Source organism: Rousettus aegyptiacus, unplaced genomic scaffold (assembly GCF_014176215.1).
Source record: "Rousettus aegyptiacus isolate mRouAeg1 unplaced genomic scaffold, mRouAeg1.p scaffold_m13_p_12, whole genome shotgun sequence".
Lineage (NCBI taxonomy): Eukaryota > Metazoa > Chordata > Mammalia > Chiroptera > Pteropodidae > Rousettus > Rousettus aegyptiacus.
The window spans coordinates 36,819,541-36,837,788 of NW_023416287.1; the positions used below are offsets into that span (position 1 = coordinate 36,819,541).

Sequence of the window (18,248 nt, forward strand, 5' to 3'; positions counted from 1 at the left end):
GTGATTATCTTTTGCGTTCTCCTTTATACATATGTGTGTGTGTGTGTGTATATAGATCATGTTTATCTAATGAACATTCGTTTTAATAAAAAATAAAGCTGTTCTTTAAAACAAAATCAACAACAAATAAAACCTAATGAACAAACACCCTTTATAGCAGTGCTCTGAACTTTTCAGATCATAACCTAGGTAAGACCTTTTAGAGAAGGATATATGTACAGTATATACATAAATAAATCAGAAGTTTCATAAAGAAATATTAATCCTTACAAAATACACTGTGAAATATTTTGGTCTATTCTATTTTACTACATTCCATCATTTAAAAAAATACTGGTTTTGACTCAATTTGATTTCAACAAATGGTTACAACAGGTAGTCTGAAAAACACCAGTAGAAGGTAAGTTTCCAACAGAACTACCCAAGACCAGAATTGCCCTACCTGAAGCATTTACCAGTGCTAACCTGCCTGCAGAGCATAGTGGTAAATTGAGGATGCCCTGAACTTTGCGCCAAACCTCATCTTCCTTCAGTTACTATCTACTTCCATTACCTTGAACTAACTGGACCATCTAGTCCAAGGTGACTTGCACTGTTAGCCGCTGCTATGAGTCTTCCTGCCTCATCAGTATTTATTCCCACATCACACACGTGGACATCTGATCTTCTGCTGTATCACACTGTTCTCTTATATATACACACATCACCCTACTGACAATGTGCAGTTCCTGAATGTACATTTTACATTTTAATAGTCTTTAGGCTTAAATAGTCTTTAAACATTTTAATTTAAAATTGAAAAATAAATTATTATGGAAGAAGTCTGTCTTCCATAAAAGAATAATCATCATTGACCAAGAGAGGGCAATAGAACACAGTGTTAAAAGCAATGCCTTTTCCCAAATGTCTCTATTTCATATTTTAACAATGCATAATACTCATATTTTAAATTATATATATATATTTAAAAATAAGATTTGATTAAAACTAATTATAAAATGTAAATAAAATATTTTTGAACTTCAGGGCACAAAGATGTCTTATAACTTTAGTCATAAATAGTCTGCAGTTACTTTGATGACTCTAGCTACTTCAAATCTGAATTTAGATTGGATTTAGGATGTAGATTGAATTAAAAATTCACAGCACACTATCGCCAGTGGTGGAATGCCAATAATGGGTACGAGTTATGTGTATGATAAATGAATAATTACAAAATAAAGGTAAAACCACATCAACTTAATGAGTTTCACTTGCACAAAAGCTTTGTTAATGCTATCTAGTCTCATTTTAGGAATTTGCATCCAACAGTTTAAAACAGAGTTTAAAACAAACTTTGACCTAAAATCGAAATCCAACCTGCCACTTGATTTTTGTAAATAAAGTTTTATGAGAACACAGTCATGCTTATTACATACCGCCTATGCTACTTTTGCACTGCAAAAGCAGAGTTGAGTAACTGCAACAGAGCCTAGGTGATCAACAATGCCTAAAATATTTACTATTTGGCCCTTCACTGTATAAAGTATACCGAACTCTGCCTTTATCATATGCCCTCTAAGATCTTGACTATTTCAATTCAAATTAAAGCCTTACCATCCATGTGTGCAACAAGCATCACTATGGCAATATTTTGGAGGAAATCGGGTAGATTTTTAAATCATGGACTATTATAATAAAAGAATGTTCTGGCAGCATGATATCTACAGTGCAGATTAGAAAGAGATGACACAGAAGGTATGGGGCTCCAAGGAACATAATACTAACTATGGTCAAAGGGAATGGAGATAAAGGTACTGAGAAAGCCTCCTGCATGACCTGGCCAGTGATAGCTCAAAGGAGGAGGAGGAGACAAGAAGCCCAAGAGGGTTAAAATTAATATGCACAAAAGAACAATGATCCCTTTAAAGGAGCAGTCAAATATGTGATGACAGAAAGAAATTAATTAGCTAAAAATAAAATGTGAACATACCAGTGAAATTAAAATGAATGAATGAATAAATAAGCAAGCAAGCAAACAAACAAGCAAGCAGTCATGTCAGAAAGAGAAGAAGCTGATGCTAGGGAAGAAAATAAGCTAAGCTTTGGCCTTGTGATCATAAAGATAACATAGGAAAGTCAGATGAGATCACGAGTGGGCATTTAAAAAAGCAAGTATGGAATTAAAAAGCAAGGTGTGGAAAAAAGGCTTGATTGGAAGTCATATGCCACAGTGGTTGCTGGCACACTGGAAAAGCAGTTTAAGGCTTCAAGGAGGAGAGTGTGGAGTTACAGAAGAAAATGCTCAAGTCGAGAATCTTGGTCATCTCTTGCAATTTGGGGTAAAACAAAGACTGGGGATAAGAAATGAGACAGAGAAGACATAGTCAAGGAGCCAGGAGAACCAAGTCAGTGCTGGGAAAAAATATTTTATAAGAGAAATTTTAATTATAGATTAAACAAAATTTTAAATAAACACTTTTTAGTCAGTAAAATACAAAATGCAGTAAAACAACTAGATTGTAATGAATTATGCTGGGACTTTGATTCTTGCTTGATTTTCCTTTAATAAAAGTCTCCAAAGTGAATGGGTTGATCATCCACTATCTGGAAATCTTGCCTCTCCATAAAAAACTCTTCATGGTGCGCATGCATTGCTCAGGATGCATATAGAATCTGCCTCTTCTCCTCAACAATAATTGGTCTCTGCCACTCAAGGGCCCCAGCCCCTATCCTGGTGCATGGACTAAACAACTATTTCCCAATCATAAACACATACCCACACAAGAACCATAATCTCTGTCTTCTAGAGTACCAGTACCAGGACACAGGTAGCCAATGGCTCCACCCCACACTATAGAGCTGATGCCATCTCAACTACTTTGAGGGTTCTGCTTCCTCTGTCAGATGGCTATAGCTCAGAGCTTCTCCACAGCAGCACTAGTGACATTTTGGGCAGGACTGTTCTTTGTAGGGTGGGAGTGGGGTAGCTATCCTGTGCTTATAAGATATTTAACAACATGCCTGGCTGCAACCCACTAGATGCTAGTTGCATTGTCCCCCACCTCAGTTGTGAGAACCAAAAAATGTCTGCAGACATGGTCAAATGTCCTCTGGGGAGTAGAATCATACCTGACTATTGCTCATGGTTGCTAATCGTTACCCCAGCCTCTGATCTCTTCTGTCTTCTTCCCTTACTTGCACCCTGTTTTCTTATTTGCACTTCTGCTCTTCTCAATGCTTTTTCACCCACCACAGGTTCCACCATAGGTCTGTTATTTCAATGTCTTAACCTCGGCTCCTTTCTTTCTTTTCATTCACTACCTTTTTTGTTCTCATGCCATAAGTACTTCTACCATATGTGCATGCTATAGGTCTTTGTAGAGCAAGTACAACTGTTTGCAGAGAGCTCCAGCTCATTAGGCCCTAAGGCCCTGGGAATGATACTAGCCTTGGGCTCTACTTTGCTATGTGTATCTGTTGATGAATATGCAGGAATGGCTTTCATCCTAACTACCTCTAGATTTAAAATTTGTTATGGAACTGAGGTATTTTGGGACAATTTTGCTCAAACATAAAATTTTCCCTCCAATAGGAATTTTACAAAAACACAGTTTAAAAATTCACAAAAGAAACAAAATCAAAACACCCACATGACAAATTAAAAGCAGGATTACAGAGGTCATTATTCAGTCCTATAATTCAGCCCAACTCATCAACAGTATTACTTGGAGTAGTATGAGCAAAAGAACAAGAACAAAAATCTTCAATTTCATGAACTTATAAAACACACACACACTAACCTGACGAAATACTTCATTCACAAAATTGACATAACCACGCGTCGACAGGAGGATCCGCTGTACCATTTCATACACAGTTCTGTGCTCTTCTTCAATGCTACAAAGGCTAGAGCTGCTGAGTCTCCGGTCAGACAAGGTGCTGCTGTTAGAATGGTTTTTATCTGCCTCTACAGGCCCGCCACCCTCCAGCTCCGGCATTCTCTCTTGCGATGTACCACCGCCAACAGTCTGGAAGAAAGTCATTCCCACTGTGAGTGATTCTTTTTGACACTTGAGAACACCTAGCAAAAGAGACTTGTTTTAAAGAACTCTGGTTCCCATTAACTTGACAGCAAGCTAGAACTCAGTGCTGCTTGAAGCACATGTGGCTCCAGGACCTGAACTTACCAACTTTCCAATTCACCAACTAACCCCTCCCTGACTCAGTTACTTTAACAGGAAAACTATTAAATTATTACAAAGAGGAAGACTGAAATTTTATCAACCTAAATAATTTGTATTTGTAAAATCACAGAATAATTAATGTGTGAATGAATTTATATTATCATCACCTTTGGTCTCTACACTTCAGTTCTTATTCCATAGTTGCAGAGATTTGAAAATTAAGTGGAAATTTTGAAGCCACAATGTTGGGAAGCATCATTTGATTTACAAGACTAAGTGACGCCTGTTGGAGGAGTGTCAAGATCTTCAAAGGGTATAAGAATCTTGATCTGAGTTTTATATTCAGAATCTCTGATCAAGCTTAACTAAAATATTTATAAAACTTTAAATATTTAGAAGACTTTAAGAACACAAATAAAATAATCCACACAATGAGTCACAGTTTAACACTGGTTTCTGCTTTCCTTTCTCCAAAGAACTAAACGTTTCCTCCAAACATGTATAATTTCCCTTCATCTTTGTAAATTCCACTATTATTCTTTTAAGTGCCAAAATATATAACCCAAATACCACTAAAATTCTACCTACTGTGAATATTTTTTTACAGGAGTGATAACATATGAGTAGTACAAAATAGTAATTTCTGTAACTACCAAGGACAGGTTGAAAGCAAAACTGATATCAAAATAGTAATGTCTAGTGAAAATTAATGAAAAATTATATTTATAATTATTTTTTCTCTTCATGCCTTAGCTATTAAGCCTATGTGGCTTATCAAAGGCACTGTCACACTGAGAGATGAGCTACCCTATAGAAATTATATTGCCTTTTGATGAATCAACTATCTTCCATAGAAAGAATAAATTTCACTCATTGTTAAAAATATATATTTTATTTTAATCTGTAAAGCATGGAGGTTGGAGTAAGGCTAATTCTTTTGCAGCTCAATGACCCGTGACTTTTTGATCAATAATTTCCATTTTCCTGACAGGCCTAAAATGGAAAGAAAAAACATATACATACATATATATGCAGCAAATTAAAAAGGCCGCAAATTCTTTGACACTCCTCTGTTGAAAGATGAAGTCATGTCCCCTCCCTTTGATCCACATGGACTCTGTGACTGTGTTAACCAGCAGAATAGAGAGGAAGAGACCTGTGCTAGTTTCCGGCCTAAGCCCAAGAGGTTGACAAGTCATCACCTCTTGGAGCCCTGAGCAGACAGGAAAGAAGTCCAACTACCCAGTTAGACACTACATGGAAGGAGGGGCCCAGCTGAGCCCAGCCTTCCAATTACACCCACCAAAGTAAGAGGAATATGTACCAAGTTACCTTGGACCTTCCAGACCAACCAGCTGCCAGCTAAAGACCTCAGTGAATGCCAGATGAAGCATAAAAATTGCCCCCAAATCCTGCCCAAATTCCTGATTCAGAAAATGAAACATTTAGTATTATAAAAGGGTTTTTGTTTTAAGCCACTAACTTTTGACATCATTAGATAACTAATTAGGTAACACAGCAACTGGATAACTAAAATAATGTGCATAAAGAATTATGTTTAAAGGCATCCAGTTATTTAAAAAATGAGCTCTGTTATGAGCTCTATTATGCAAATAGAACATAAAGGTGGGATAGATGGATTTCCCATCATGTCATAAATTGAAAATGACAGATTACTCTCAACAACATGAGGGTTGGGGGTGCTGACCCACCACGGAGTTGAAAATCTGCAAATACCTTAAGCCAATCCTCCAAATGCAGATTCCCACCTATGGATAGAAAATATATTTCTCCCGATAAAATGATGCTTTTCTTAGCTTCCTCTAGTCCACACTCCCTTCATGGAGGCTGCTTTCCAAAAATATGTGCATGTTTCCATAGACATTTATAATTCTAGTAAGTGACGAGAGTGAAAACAAACTGATAATCCAAGTCTATTCATATGTTTCTTTTATGAAGATTAACAGCAAGAGGATGAAGAAGATAACACAGAGAGAGGTCCATTCCCCCTCCCCACTACAATGAAGCTGGAGTTTTCAACTATTTATTTAGTATTAGTTGATTTAGTGGTAAATTCAAGGATGATTCTTAGCTCTTCGGCATGTTATAAAGATTTTTCAGTGAAAAAGACATATCTGCTTGAATGAGGGCCTGTGTTGCCAGGGATCAGGAAATTGCATGATACAGGCTACCACTTAATCCTTCCCCACAACCCTCCCTACCATCATGGCTTCCTCTCAACCCACAGTTCATACTGGGATTTGTTTACTCTAAGGGTCAGGCTCACTTAAGACAACCACAAATCAGATGTGAAACAAGAGGATGCAACTACTATTCTGTTGGTGTCGCCTGATGCCACGCACTCAATTTCCCTGTCATGATTCAACTGCTTGGTTGGGGGCATACATTTGCCTTGGGAGAGCTTAAGAACACAGAGAGTACTACAGTGGTAGTCAACAAATGAGTTTGCACAATATACAAACTCCCATAGGACTGTCAATTTGTGAGATTCACTTTTTCTAGCTGTTCACCCCATGAAATACAATTTCAGGAAACACATGGCCCACAAATCATTACTAAAGGGCTAGTCCAGAAGCAGTAAAAGGATACTTCAGTAACGTAATTAAAGAATGATCATACAAATAAATGTGATCAACTGTCTTACAATCTCAAACTTTCTTTCTTATTCGCTAATGGACTCCTTTGGGTTCTAATGTTTAATTAATGTGCATACAGAACTAGTAAAAAAAAAAAAAGTTGCTGCTTAAATTTTAAAATCACCACTCTGCTTTCTCTAATGCATGTTGAAGTACTACTACCTCATACAGAAATGAATTACTAAGGAATAAATAATTCTTCACAGAAAACATTTTCAGCTGAAATGATGAACAAAGACTGTTCAGGTTTAAAAGAGGAGTTGACTGTCATTGCCAACATACTATGGGATGTATGGGATGTACTTTCATTCTACAATGAATGATGCTATTGAATAAGAAAATTTGTTAAGCCAGACTCTCCATGTGTAAAAGTTAGCTAAGTCTTAAAAATGTACTAATTCCTTTCCTTCCTCACAAAAAATACTATCAAAGATATTAGTTCTAGAAGAAGCAAGTTCACTTTGGAAAAATAATGCACATACAAAAAACTGTCACACATGACCTTCAACACACTAATAGTGGCCGAAGTGTGAACTCTCTTAGGAAGCTGCACTGACAATATTGTTTTAAAGGGCTTTTACAAGAGTAGTATATTCTTTGAAAAGAGATTCTGGATCACCTGACTTAGGCAGGAATGTTCACTTTACATGGGTAAAATTAAATTTTGAATTCCAAACAAAAACTTTCAAGAGACAAATGTAAAAATATATGTGCTTTCATTCCTGCATCTCCATTTCCAAAATTTAATATTCAATTGCTTTTTCTCACGTACAATGTAAACAAATGCAGAACACAGTAGACACATATAAGATGAGGTCTGAACCACAGTTGTAAGGCAGAGAAGGGAATACAGGAGACAACTGGTCAGCTGAATAATGAGTCCCAAAAGATGTCCATGCTCCAATCTCTGGAAACTTTGAATGTTACCTTACATGTCAAAAAGGACTTAGCAGATATGGTTAAATAAAAGATGCTGCAGTGGGGAGACTATCCTGGATTTTCTGGGTGGTCCCAGTATAATCACAAGCAGGAAGATGAAACACAGAGAAGGCAATGTAAAGATGGCAGAGGGAGAAAAGGTGATATGATGAAGGGTCATGAGCCAAGAAATGCATGCAGCCTCTAGAAGTTGGACAAGGCAAGAAAACAGATTCTGTTTGTGGTAATTTGCTATATCAGCAACAGGAAACTAACATAACAATTTATTGTGAGGTGTAGTAAAAGTCCCTACAGTGGTAATAACCATTTCTAGGTGCATCCATCTGCAAGGAATAGTAGCACTGGACACAGATGGTTGTCTGCCCAGCATTCATTCTTCTTCTCTCGCAGAATCCCAGGGCTCTGTGTGCCTCCTCCCAAGAAGCCCACATGATTCACAAAGGTGACCCTATCCACAGTACCAGGGGAGTGTTCCAAATAGTGAGAGTCTATCATGCCCCTCCCCCGGGCAGTTCACGCACTCAGTTTTAAGCCAATTAGTGCCTTGTTATGGTTCTAGGAGTGGCCAGGTAACCTAAGCTGTTGCACTTAGACAAAAGGGAAGGGCTTTGTATTTCTGGGTTATCTCTGAACATGAACAAGGAAAGCTGAAGACAAACCTGCCAGAGGGAAAAGGGCAGAGTAGGAAAGAAAAAACCACAGAGAATCATAGAGAGAGCAAGCCTATATGAGTGAACCATGAGTAACCCCACTGTCAGCTAGCCTCCCCATTAGTTTTAATCATGAGATTAAAATATTTCTTTTTATGTTTAACTCAGTTTGAGCTCTGGTCTTTTTTCTTTTAGGATGATAAGAACTATCCTAACTGATTGAGTTGTTCAGACCTCTATGACACTAAAAAAGCTTGATAATAAGAGTAGATGACTTACAAGTATGAAGAGTCAACGAGGGGAAAAAATTATAAACTTGAAGCTATGGTTAATCCGCTGTTCTTGCTATTTATCATCATCCAGGTGAGAAATTTACTTTCAATAAATATAGGTGATGGTTTTTTGAGATTTTGAAACCAAGTAGGAAAGAAGTTACATTTTTTAAATACTGTTTTGAATTGCTGAAAAACCACAAAGATGCAATGTAAAATTTATCAAAGAGTGTAACTGAGTTTCTTATATATAATTTCATACAAATTTTAGTCTACCTGATGATTTTTAGCTTTTGTCTACTTGATTGGTGAATAAAGGTCTCTTGTCACAGCTCAGAATGAACTGTTTCCCTGACTGCTGGTAAAATCCAGGGGGCATTTTTATTTCCTCTTCTATGAACTTCTCTTTCATCTCCTTTGTCCATTTTTCAATTGCACTGTTTGTCTTATCAATTTGTAGGCACTTTTAATAAATAGTAGAGATATGAGCTCTATTAACAGCCTTGATGTTACAAATGCTTTTTCACAGTCTATTCTTGGGTGTGGTTTTATGCTCTTTTGAAACATAAATCTTTTTCCATTTTTTCAAATAAAGTTGAACTTCATTTCCTGTATGGCTTGTGGGTCTTATCTGTACCTAAGATGGTCTACCACTTGCCAAATTTATACATTCCCAAGGTCTTTATCATTTTGTTTTTATAGTTGGACCTTAAATCAATTTAGGCCTTAAATCAATCTGACATTAGCTTATGTATGTAATATGAAGCAAGACTGAGAAAGTGAGACACACAGACATGTTCTTTGAGCTTTAGGGCTGTAGGTTAGATTAGATATTCAATGCTAATCTCAGTCTTGTTCCTTTGAAGGAACCTCTAATTTCTGTCTGGAAGTCTGTATAGTTTTTAATCCTTGAAAGTCGAATGTCTGTTTAGGTTTGTATCTGTTTAGCTAATTCTTCCTGGGACTCAAAAGCCTTTCAGTCTAAGGCATCGCTTCTTTTTGCTCAGGCAAAGTTTTCTTTTTATTAGTTCAATTATTACTTCTCATTCTTCTCTACTTCTGCCCTCAAAATATTTGCAAGGTAGGTCTGGATCTGTTCTAAGGTCTTATTTATTGTTGTAGGATATTTCTTCAGAAAATAAATTTTGTTCTTAGCAGCAATGATTACCATTTCAGTTTACCTACTAAGTTTTCATACTAAGAAATTTAAAATATTTTTAAAACTTTCTATAAGCAGGTCTTTTGTTGTTCTTACTGCAATTGTATCTCCCTCAACTTCTTTGAAAATAAGTTTCTCCACTTCTTCTGTCAGATTTCGTCAGTGGGGCCACATGCTCTGAATCTCAGTTTGGTGCTCCGCCAACAAGGCATTGGTCACCCCTCAGGTGTGTGCGACCTTCACCATTCAGGCCGAGGTCGCACTGCAGGGAACTCCAGGGTATCAGCAAACCTGCACTTCTTATCCCTATTCTCGTGGACAACAAAAAAAGCTCACAAAACCATGACCATTCCATAAAGTGACTGCTCTCTGACTTCTACATGTGGTCTTGCTCTACCCAGCATAAAGTCCACTAAGCAATGCAACCAGCTTTGAAAGCCCCATTTGTATCTGACCACAGCCAGCAAGAAACAAACAAGAAGAGATCTTCGCCTAAGGCCTAGGGAGAGGTAGCCTCCTCTCTCCTCTCAGGACCCCATCATGGCTCAACCACCCTGAAATCCTGAGCTGCTGATCCACCCCTTCCCCTGAGTTTCCAGAGGGCAGTTGGCAGTCTTATAGGTCCTCTTCATGGCCAACCTACATCATTCCTGAGGGCCTTCCAGGTGCTGGGGACTGATAAAAGCAAGACAGGCCCTGGTCTTATTCCTCAGAGGTCACTAGTACCAGAGTGAAGGAGGGAAAACGAGAGAGAACCAGAAGTATACACAGAACAGTCATCTCAGAATGTTCCCCTCATCCCCAAGACTCCCTTGTTATGACAATTCCAATAGAGCACAGCAAGTGCTTCTAACTCACAGCTTCTTATGAAACCTCAGCATTACAGAGTGAGCCAATAAAATCAAGTCTTTATAACACCAACAACCTGTAAAACCCAATAACCCTAATAATCAAATACTTCGGTATAAGTTAGTGTGCGTTATTACATAAGTATGAAGAGATAAAGATGATGAATGACATACCTGCATGATTTTAGGCAATACATCAACTCCATTTTTAGTGTTTTGTGTTGTAGTTAGATACTTTTTTTCCAAAAAGAAAGTTACAATCCACTTAATAAAAACAACACGAGCTGCCATGAATGGAATTTTTGTACTGTAAATGTTTTCATTGTCTCGAGTTGTAGTAATATACACTGGCTTTGGTCTTAAATGGGGGATGTCTGGGAACAAAAAGAATAATGATTAGATTAGTGAATCCTGACATTATGTAACCCCTACAAATGTTTCAGTTTCTAAGTGAACAGACATATTTTGTTGTCTGAAAAGCAACTGTAATTTAAAAACTATAATTAAACAACTAGAAATGATTAAAAATGTCAGTTTTGGGTAAACTCATTTTTGATTCTGCCTTGCAATCTGACAAGACAGGAAGGTGGTGGCTTGTATGGTAACATACAGCTGTGGTACATGGCTATGAGAAAAGTAAACTAATAACTCTTTTTACCAAATCTGAAAAATTACATGAGATTATAATAGTGAAAATCTTTTCGCATATAACTACTTTAAATTTATTTTATGATTGGAACAAATGTAAAACCATATATAGACATTTTTTCCATCATATAAGGTATTTTAACATCCAACATTAAACTGATCAAATCAAATAAACTTTAGTTTTATATCCTTTTCCCTTTGGATGAATCCAAAGAAACAGAATCAGTATAATCTACTTTATGTCTGTAAGAATTCAGAGTCATGTTTCATTTCGAAGGTATCAGACACCACCATTTCCAAAGAATTAATTAGAAGTCCATTTCTCCTTCTTTAAATTCCATAATCAATATGAAAATTAAATTTGAGATACTACTTGCTGTAAGTCCAACTCTACTACTAATTTTTGTACACCTGAAAGTACACGGATGAGGCAGAAAAATTCTTAGCAAATAACTTTAGTCTCAAAATATTAACAATATACTATGTTTTCTATAATGGATACAAACTACTTATAAAATCAGAAACAAAATTTGAAAAAAATACCCACAGAGCTAACAAAATACATATCCCAGTACCCTTAGAGTCAGGACTTCTACACTGTTCAAAATGTAGCAGGCTTTAGCTATTTTCTCCTTGCCTGAGTGTCTCTGTGTGTATATAAATAAACATCTACAAACAAATGAATTAATTTGCATTCCTCAGATGAATTAAGGCCTGTTATCCTTTCTCCTTCAAAATTGTTCTTAATTATTCAATTTCACCTACTTTAAAATAATAGGCAGAAGAAAACCTGCCTCACCTCCACCATTCTAAGGGATGCTTCTGGTCATCCAAACATCTGCTGCTCCATAAGCAGATGTAAGTAGTCCCTGCCAGATGAAAGAGCCAGTAAAAAACAAAGGGCATACTGTGGGAAGTTGTGTGGCCTGGGCTGACCTGCCTAGGCACTAAGCAAGGTCTGGGGTCAGCACACCCCACCAACAGTAAGAGAAGATGTAAACAAATGCAAGCTTTTTCTACATTGAAATATTTTAAATCTAATTACACCAAAAAAAATCATGATTCATTTCGAATGATTTCTTAGTATAGAGCCACAGTTCCCTTCTTTATTGCTGTGAGTAGGTACATCTTAGTGTGAGTAGTTAAAATCATTTACTAGGAAACTTTCAAACTCTTAAAGTTACCACTAAATATAAGAATAACATGGCCATTTTACCTAAAAATAATCAAAGGTCACTTTGAAAGACACTGTACAGCTTCCCTGTGGACGTCCTCTATACATGGATTAATCAGTACTTACCAAGTACAGGTTTGTAGATGTTTGTTAACTTAGTAAATGATGGAAATAAATGAGGAAGATAATACTTTCGAAACAATGTAAAAAGAAATTTAAAACCAGTATCTTGATTCTCCTGATTCTTCCATTCCAAGCTTGCAGCCTTTGGGTAATATGTGAAAAAGAACATACGTATATTTACATTTCAAATTAATGTATACTAAACTGAAATGCTTTTATATTATTAAGATTTTTATCTCAACTTAAAAACTTGACAAATACTGATAATTATGTAATGAAATCATATTATAAAACTCAAAAATAACGAGAATGAATATTTCAAAACAAAACAGTAACTATGTTAAAAACAGCATTTTTATTTTTAAAAAATCACGCAACAATATCATTTTTTTTTAAACTTGCTCTACCACATGATGCCCATATGTTTTTCCACATGTCCTTTGTGATGATTTAACATTCCTGTGCCCTTAAAACATCTACTTGAATATAATCAGGTGCTTTTTTTTTTAACTCTAAAAAAACCTTTTACAATAAGCAGGAACTAAGGAAACAACCCCTTGCGAAGATTTCATCCAATGTTACCGACATGCAATATCAATATCACAAGGCAAAGCTACAGAATCTTGGAAAAAGAATTCTCTTGATTAAAAACAATCCAATCCACAGGCTAGAATAAACCAGCTCTACCAGTCTAGCTGTAACTGTCAGTGGCTCTTAATACTTGTTAGACCATAGATCGCTCTAGAGCAGAGCTTCTCAAATTCCTTCATGATGCAGCCCACTTAGAAAATGATATTTCTGCAGCATCTGAGGTAAAGGGATGAGAGGCTTTGGCTGCCCAGGGGCAAAGGAGTTCAGTATCTGTAACCTGTCAGAAGTTTTCTGGGGTGAGCCAAGGGTGAAACTCTGCTCTGAAAACTCAATCCAGTAGAGAGAAGGGAGGGAAGGAGAAAGGGATAAATGTGAACATACAATTCTGCACACAATTTAGGGGTTCACAGTCCCCATAATACCTCTATCCATATCATTGGATCCTTCCTCTAATGGGATCCTGGAGATTTTGCAACTTATCCAAGGTCACACAGCTTATTAGTAACACATATAGAATGAAAACCCATCTCCCAACACATTCAGGTTCGAGATACTCTATGCTGATCTAGGACATAAAAGAATGCCCTGCCACTTACGAACAATTAAGAGTTCGAGATGCAGGTGGAATGGGAGAGCAGAGCTAAACGCGGAGCTTCCAGACAATGACAGAATACCCCAACTGGAATCCTTGTGTTCCTGGTGCTGACTAAAGAGAACAGGGGAGCGGAAAGCTGACAAGATCACCCAGCGGGACAGAGTAGTCAGAAAGGACAACCAAAGACTGAATCGTGAAGGACAGCAGAAACAGTCTCCCAAAGTAAATGGGAAAAAAGTAAAAAGGAAGAAGAAAGTCAGAAGAAAATGTCATGAGAAGAATCTCATGAAGGAGGGACCGACACTCTCAAATCACCTGAAAGATTGGGTATGACACAAACTTAAGAGTGTCCTTCCTCTGGACTTGACCACAAGAACCCCTTCATGGACTTAGAACTCTGTCTTATCAATGAAAGGGCAAAGGCAAGTAACAGAGGGTGTCAAGAAATGTTAGGTAAGGAAGTGGACTTGGCAGAGATTATTACATCAACAAACTTGATTGTGAATGGAAGGACAGAAAATGGACTATACCCAGGAGGAACTCAGGGATGAGAAAAGTGTTCACTGAGGGAAAAGTACTCAGTAGCTTTTTCTGAATCACATTCATGCTCAGAAATATAGACCAAGGGAAATAAAAAACCAGTTGAAACCATAAACTAATGATTTCTTCTGTATTCAGGTAGCAAATATAAGAGGAAGGAGTATGTGACATAAAGCAGGCCTGTGTTAATGGCACATGAAATAATTACATATGTTTTCATTCCAATCTCCCTACCTGCTCTGCCTACTCCTAACCCAACCATTCAGCCTCTGGGCCTGCCTCCTCCTCCATCCTGTCTTGCTAGCACAGAGATCACAGAGCCCCTGAATCTCTTTTAAATTCCTAAGTGATAAGAACATTAGGAGCATCATTTGTCCTACTGAGGTGACTCTGAATGGGCTCCAGGATGACTTGTCAATGGAGGCTGGTCATCAGAAAGACCAAGCCTGATCAGAACTTGGAATTTTCAGCCTCATCCCCACCCCGTTTCTCTAGAAAGGGGAAAAGGGCTGGAAATGGAGTTACTGACTGATCATGCCTGTGAAAGGAAGTCTCCATAAAATCCCAATAGCAGGGGTTTTAGGGAGCTTCCAGATAGGTGAACACATCGATTAAATGGGAGGGTAATACAGCTCAGCTCCATAAGGACAGAAGCTCTGTGCTTGGAACTTTCCCAGACCTTGTCCTATGTATCTCTTATTCTGGCTATTCTGTATCCTTTATTATATTTTTTAATAAACTAGTAAACATAAGTAAATGCTTCCCTGAGTTTAGAGAGCTGCTCTAGCAAATTAATTAAATATGAGGAGGGGGTCATGGGAACTTGTTTTTTGGGGGGAAACCTAGGGACCTACTATGTACGGTTAGCATCTGAATGGGATGGGAACAGTCTTATAGGACTGAGACCTTAATATGTGGGATCATATGCTATCTCCAGGTAGATAGTTTCAGAATTGAGATAAACTGTAAGACAACCAGCTGTTGTGGCAGAGAATTGCTTGGTGCAGGGCGATAACCTGCACATTTGGTGACCATAAGTGTCAAAAGTGAGTGTTCTGTGTGAAAGTAGAAATAATATGAGAGCAAAGGAGACACATAGACGAAGAACTAGATTTTTCACTTTACAAACACATTCACACAAAATACTGTATATACCTGATCTTTGCTGAAGTGGCCTTGCATATACTCTATGTTTAGTTAAATATCACATAAAATCACCTCAAAGAAAAAGAAAAAATGCAAAATGTGAACAAACAGGAAGAGACAATGTTTTCTCTTCCCTACTCAGAATAAGACGAGCACGGAATTATCTATGGTTTGCTCTTACCTGAATGACCATATATTTCAATAATATTTGAAGAAAAAAGCATGTTTGGTCCTCAGCGATCTTTTCCCCCGATATGGCTGGCAAGAGTGGACTGATTTCTTCTGGATATATCTTTGCTGCAGAGTGGAAAATAATGAGAGCTTTCACCAAAGTAAAATTTTAAACAAGATTTATTAAAATGGCCTCTATTAAAATATAGCTATCCATCCATTAGACCTGCTCACACAGACCAAGCATGTATGCATAAAGGTCTTACAAACATGATAACGGATGCCCATAAAGCCGCCTCTTCCACTGGACCATTATTTTCCCTTTCAAATTCTGCTTTCATTAGCCTAAGGTCAAATACCTGTCATTTGGCAATTAAGTAATATGCAGTTATAAATTAATGGCCCTAATTGACAAGTTCCTTGAAAATTCATAGGACACAGTGGCTGCCATTAATAGTCCCATGTGGCCACTATTATCCTTCCATGAATGCTACATGAAAATACTCAGCTGGCAAAAAGGGCTTGGGTGAGCAGATGAATATCTACTTAAGAAACAATAAAGTCGGGGACAACAAACAGTAGTTTTGGATAGTGGATTTAAATCTCATTAACAGCCAAAAAACACTCAGGCATAGCATGTGTCTCTACTTTCTGTTATCACTAATATTTGTCCCCTCCCTTCCATTCCTGTTTCAACCATTTCAGTAAATTTCTCCTGTCATTATCTCATATAAAATAGGTTTCAATACCTTCAAATCTAATGTTTTTAAGAATCTACTATGAATATGAACATAGACAATTCTTCGAAATCCATCTATGAAATCAATATTTCTAATCAGGGAAATGGCAGACCAAGGAATTCCTCAATGTAACTTCAAGAGTCATTTCAACCTTTAAGATGTGTTCACATCACTCACCATCAGCTACACTAGGGCTCGGATTGATGAGTGTCTCCAGTGTACAGGGCCCTCTGGAGGACATAATTGCTGGGAAACCAGGCACGAGGCAAGCAAAAATCAGCACCTGCTCTTCTGCACAGTTTGTCTGAAGTGCCTGAAGCCACAGAAGAAACAGCCTGATTCCTTCACATCTTATCTAAAAACGACATTAAAGGCAACAAAATTTAATATATGTATTTGTAGAAATGCACTGCAATGTAGCATCAATTCTGAGAAAGAAAAACTAGAAGTGAAAGGTATTGTTAAAGTACTACACGAAGCTCACTTAGTGACAAGTAAATAAGGAGGCAGCAATATAGCACAAGAGTTAAGAGTTTGGGTTCTGGAGCCAGAGTGTCTGGGTTCAAATGCAGTCTCTACTACTTTCTAGCTTAGCTGTGTCCTGTGCAGAATCACTTAACTTTTCTATGTTTTAGTCTCCCTATCTGTAAAGTAGGGATGATAACAAAATGTATCACAAAGTGCAGGTATAGGATTAAGTGAGTTAGAACAGTGCCTGGCTCAGAGTAAGTGCTATGTATTTTCTATTAACCATATTTCATTCCATAAGGCACAATGCCCAAATCATCAATGCTCAATTATCCATGGAAACAATGTAAAGATAATCTTCCTCCAAATTTATACTGTGCTTTGGAGAGAATTTATGTTATGTCACTACGATATGCACATTCATAATGTTCTTGAAAATCAGAACACTTAAAGCTAAATAAGGCCTTGAAGAGCTGGTTCAATGGGAGGAGACAGTTCTCCAGCTTGCCTGCCTTGTGTCCCTACTCTATTCTCTCCTACACCTTTGCTATAGTCTGAATGGTTGGCATCACCTGGCAGAAAACACCGATATAGATATATGTGTTCTTTATTCTCCTCTACACTTACTTTTAACTTCATTCCATTCCTAGGATTCATAAACACAGGTATCGCCATTTCTACATTTCTAAATGGTGGAAAAGATGATGCCAATAAAATAAATTAAATAAGCAAAAGAAATTTTTAAAAAATGTCAGTTGAAAAATTAGTGAGTTCCAAATGTAGGCAACTGAAGGACTGCCTGATCTCTTTTCAATTATATCAAGGTGCTGATTCTGCCAGAGTGTGTGTTTAAGCAAAACACAAGGCTCTGCAGAAAAGCCAAGAGGCGTAGAAGAGCCAAAAAGGAAAAAAAAAGAAGGAAGGAAGGAAGGAAGGAAGGAAGGAAGGAAGGAAGGAAGGAAGGAAGGAAGGAAGGAAGGAAGGAGAAGGGAAGGGAAGGGAAGGGAAGGGAAGGGAAGGGAAGGGAAGGGAAGGGAAGGGAAGGGAAGGGAAGGGAAGGGAAGGGAAGAAAAAAGGGGAAAGGGAAAAGGGAAAAGGGAAAAGGAAAGGAAAGGAAAGGAAAGGAAAGGAAAGGAAAGGAAAGGAAAGGAAAGGAAAGGAAAGGAAAGGAAAGGAAAGGAAGAGAAAAGAAGGAAGGAGGAAGGGAGGGGGAAAAGCTTGGCTAAATCCCCACAGACATCAAATACACTAAGACTAGTGATAATGTTACTCCCACTAACAGCAGATTCCACAGTGCACTTTCAGACATGCCCATGGACTCACTGCTGCTCTGCACAAACCTCCATGTCCACTCATACCTG

At 37.6% G+C, this 18,248-nt stretch overlaps 1 protein-coding gene across 5 annotated transcripts in view; it reads right to left on the bottom strand.

The window, feature by feature from the left end:
- The window catches only part of RALGAPA2 (Ral GTPase activating protein catalytic subunit alpha 2), a 284,872-nt gene that overhangs the window by 208,430 nt on the left and 58,194 nt on the right, over positions 1–18,248 (bottom strand). For all 5 annotated transcript variants that reach the window (XM_036229723.1, XM_036229721.1, XM_036229724.1 and 2 more), the window contains exons 6-10: positions 16,597–16,774; positions 15,690–15,805; positions 12,640–12,778; positions 10,866–11,065; positions 3,783–4,010 (exon numbers count right to left, since the gene is read on the bottom strand). In XM_036229723.1, the coding sequence (XP_036085616.1) occupies positions 3,783–4,010; positions 10,866–11,065; positions 12,640–12,778; positions 15,690–15,805; positions 16,597–16,774 (861 nt within the window). The remainder of the gene's footprint in view (positions 1–3,782; positions 4,011–10,865; positions 11,066–12,639; positions 12,779–15,689; positions 15,806–16,596; positions 16,775–18,248) is intronic.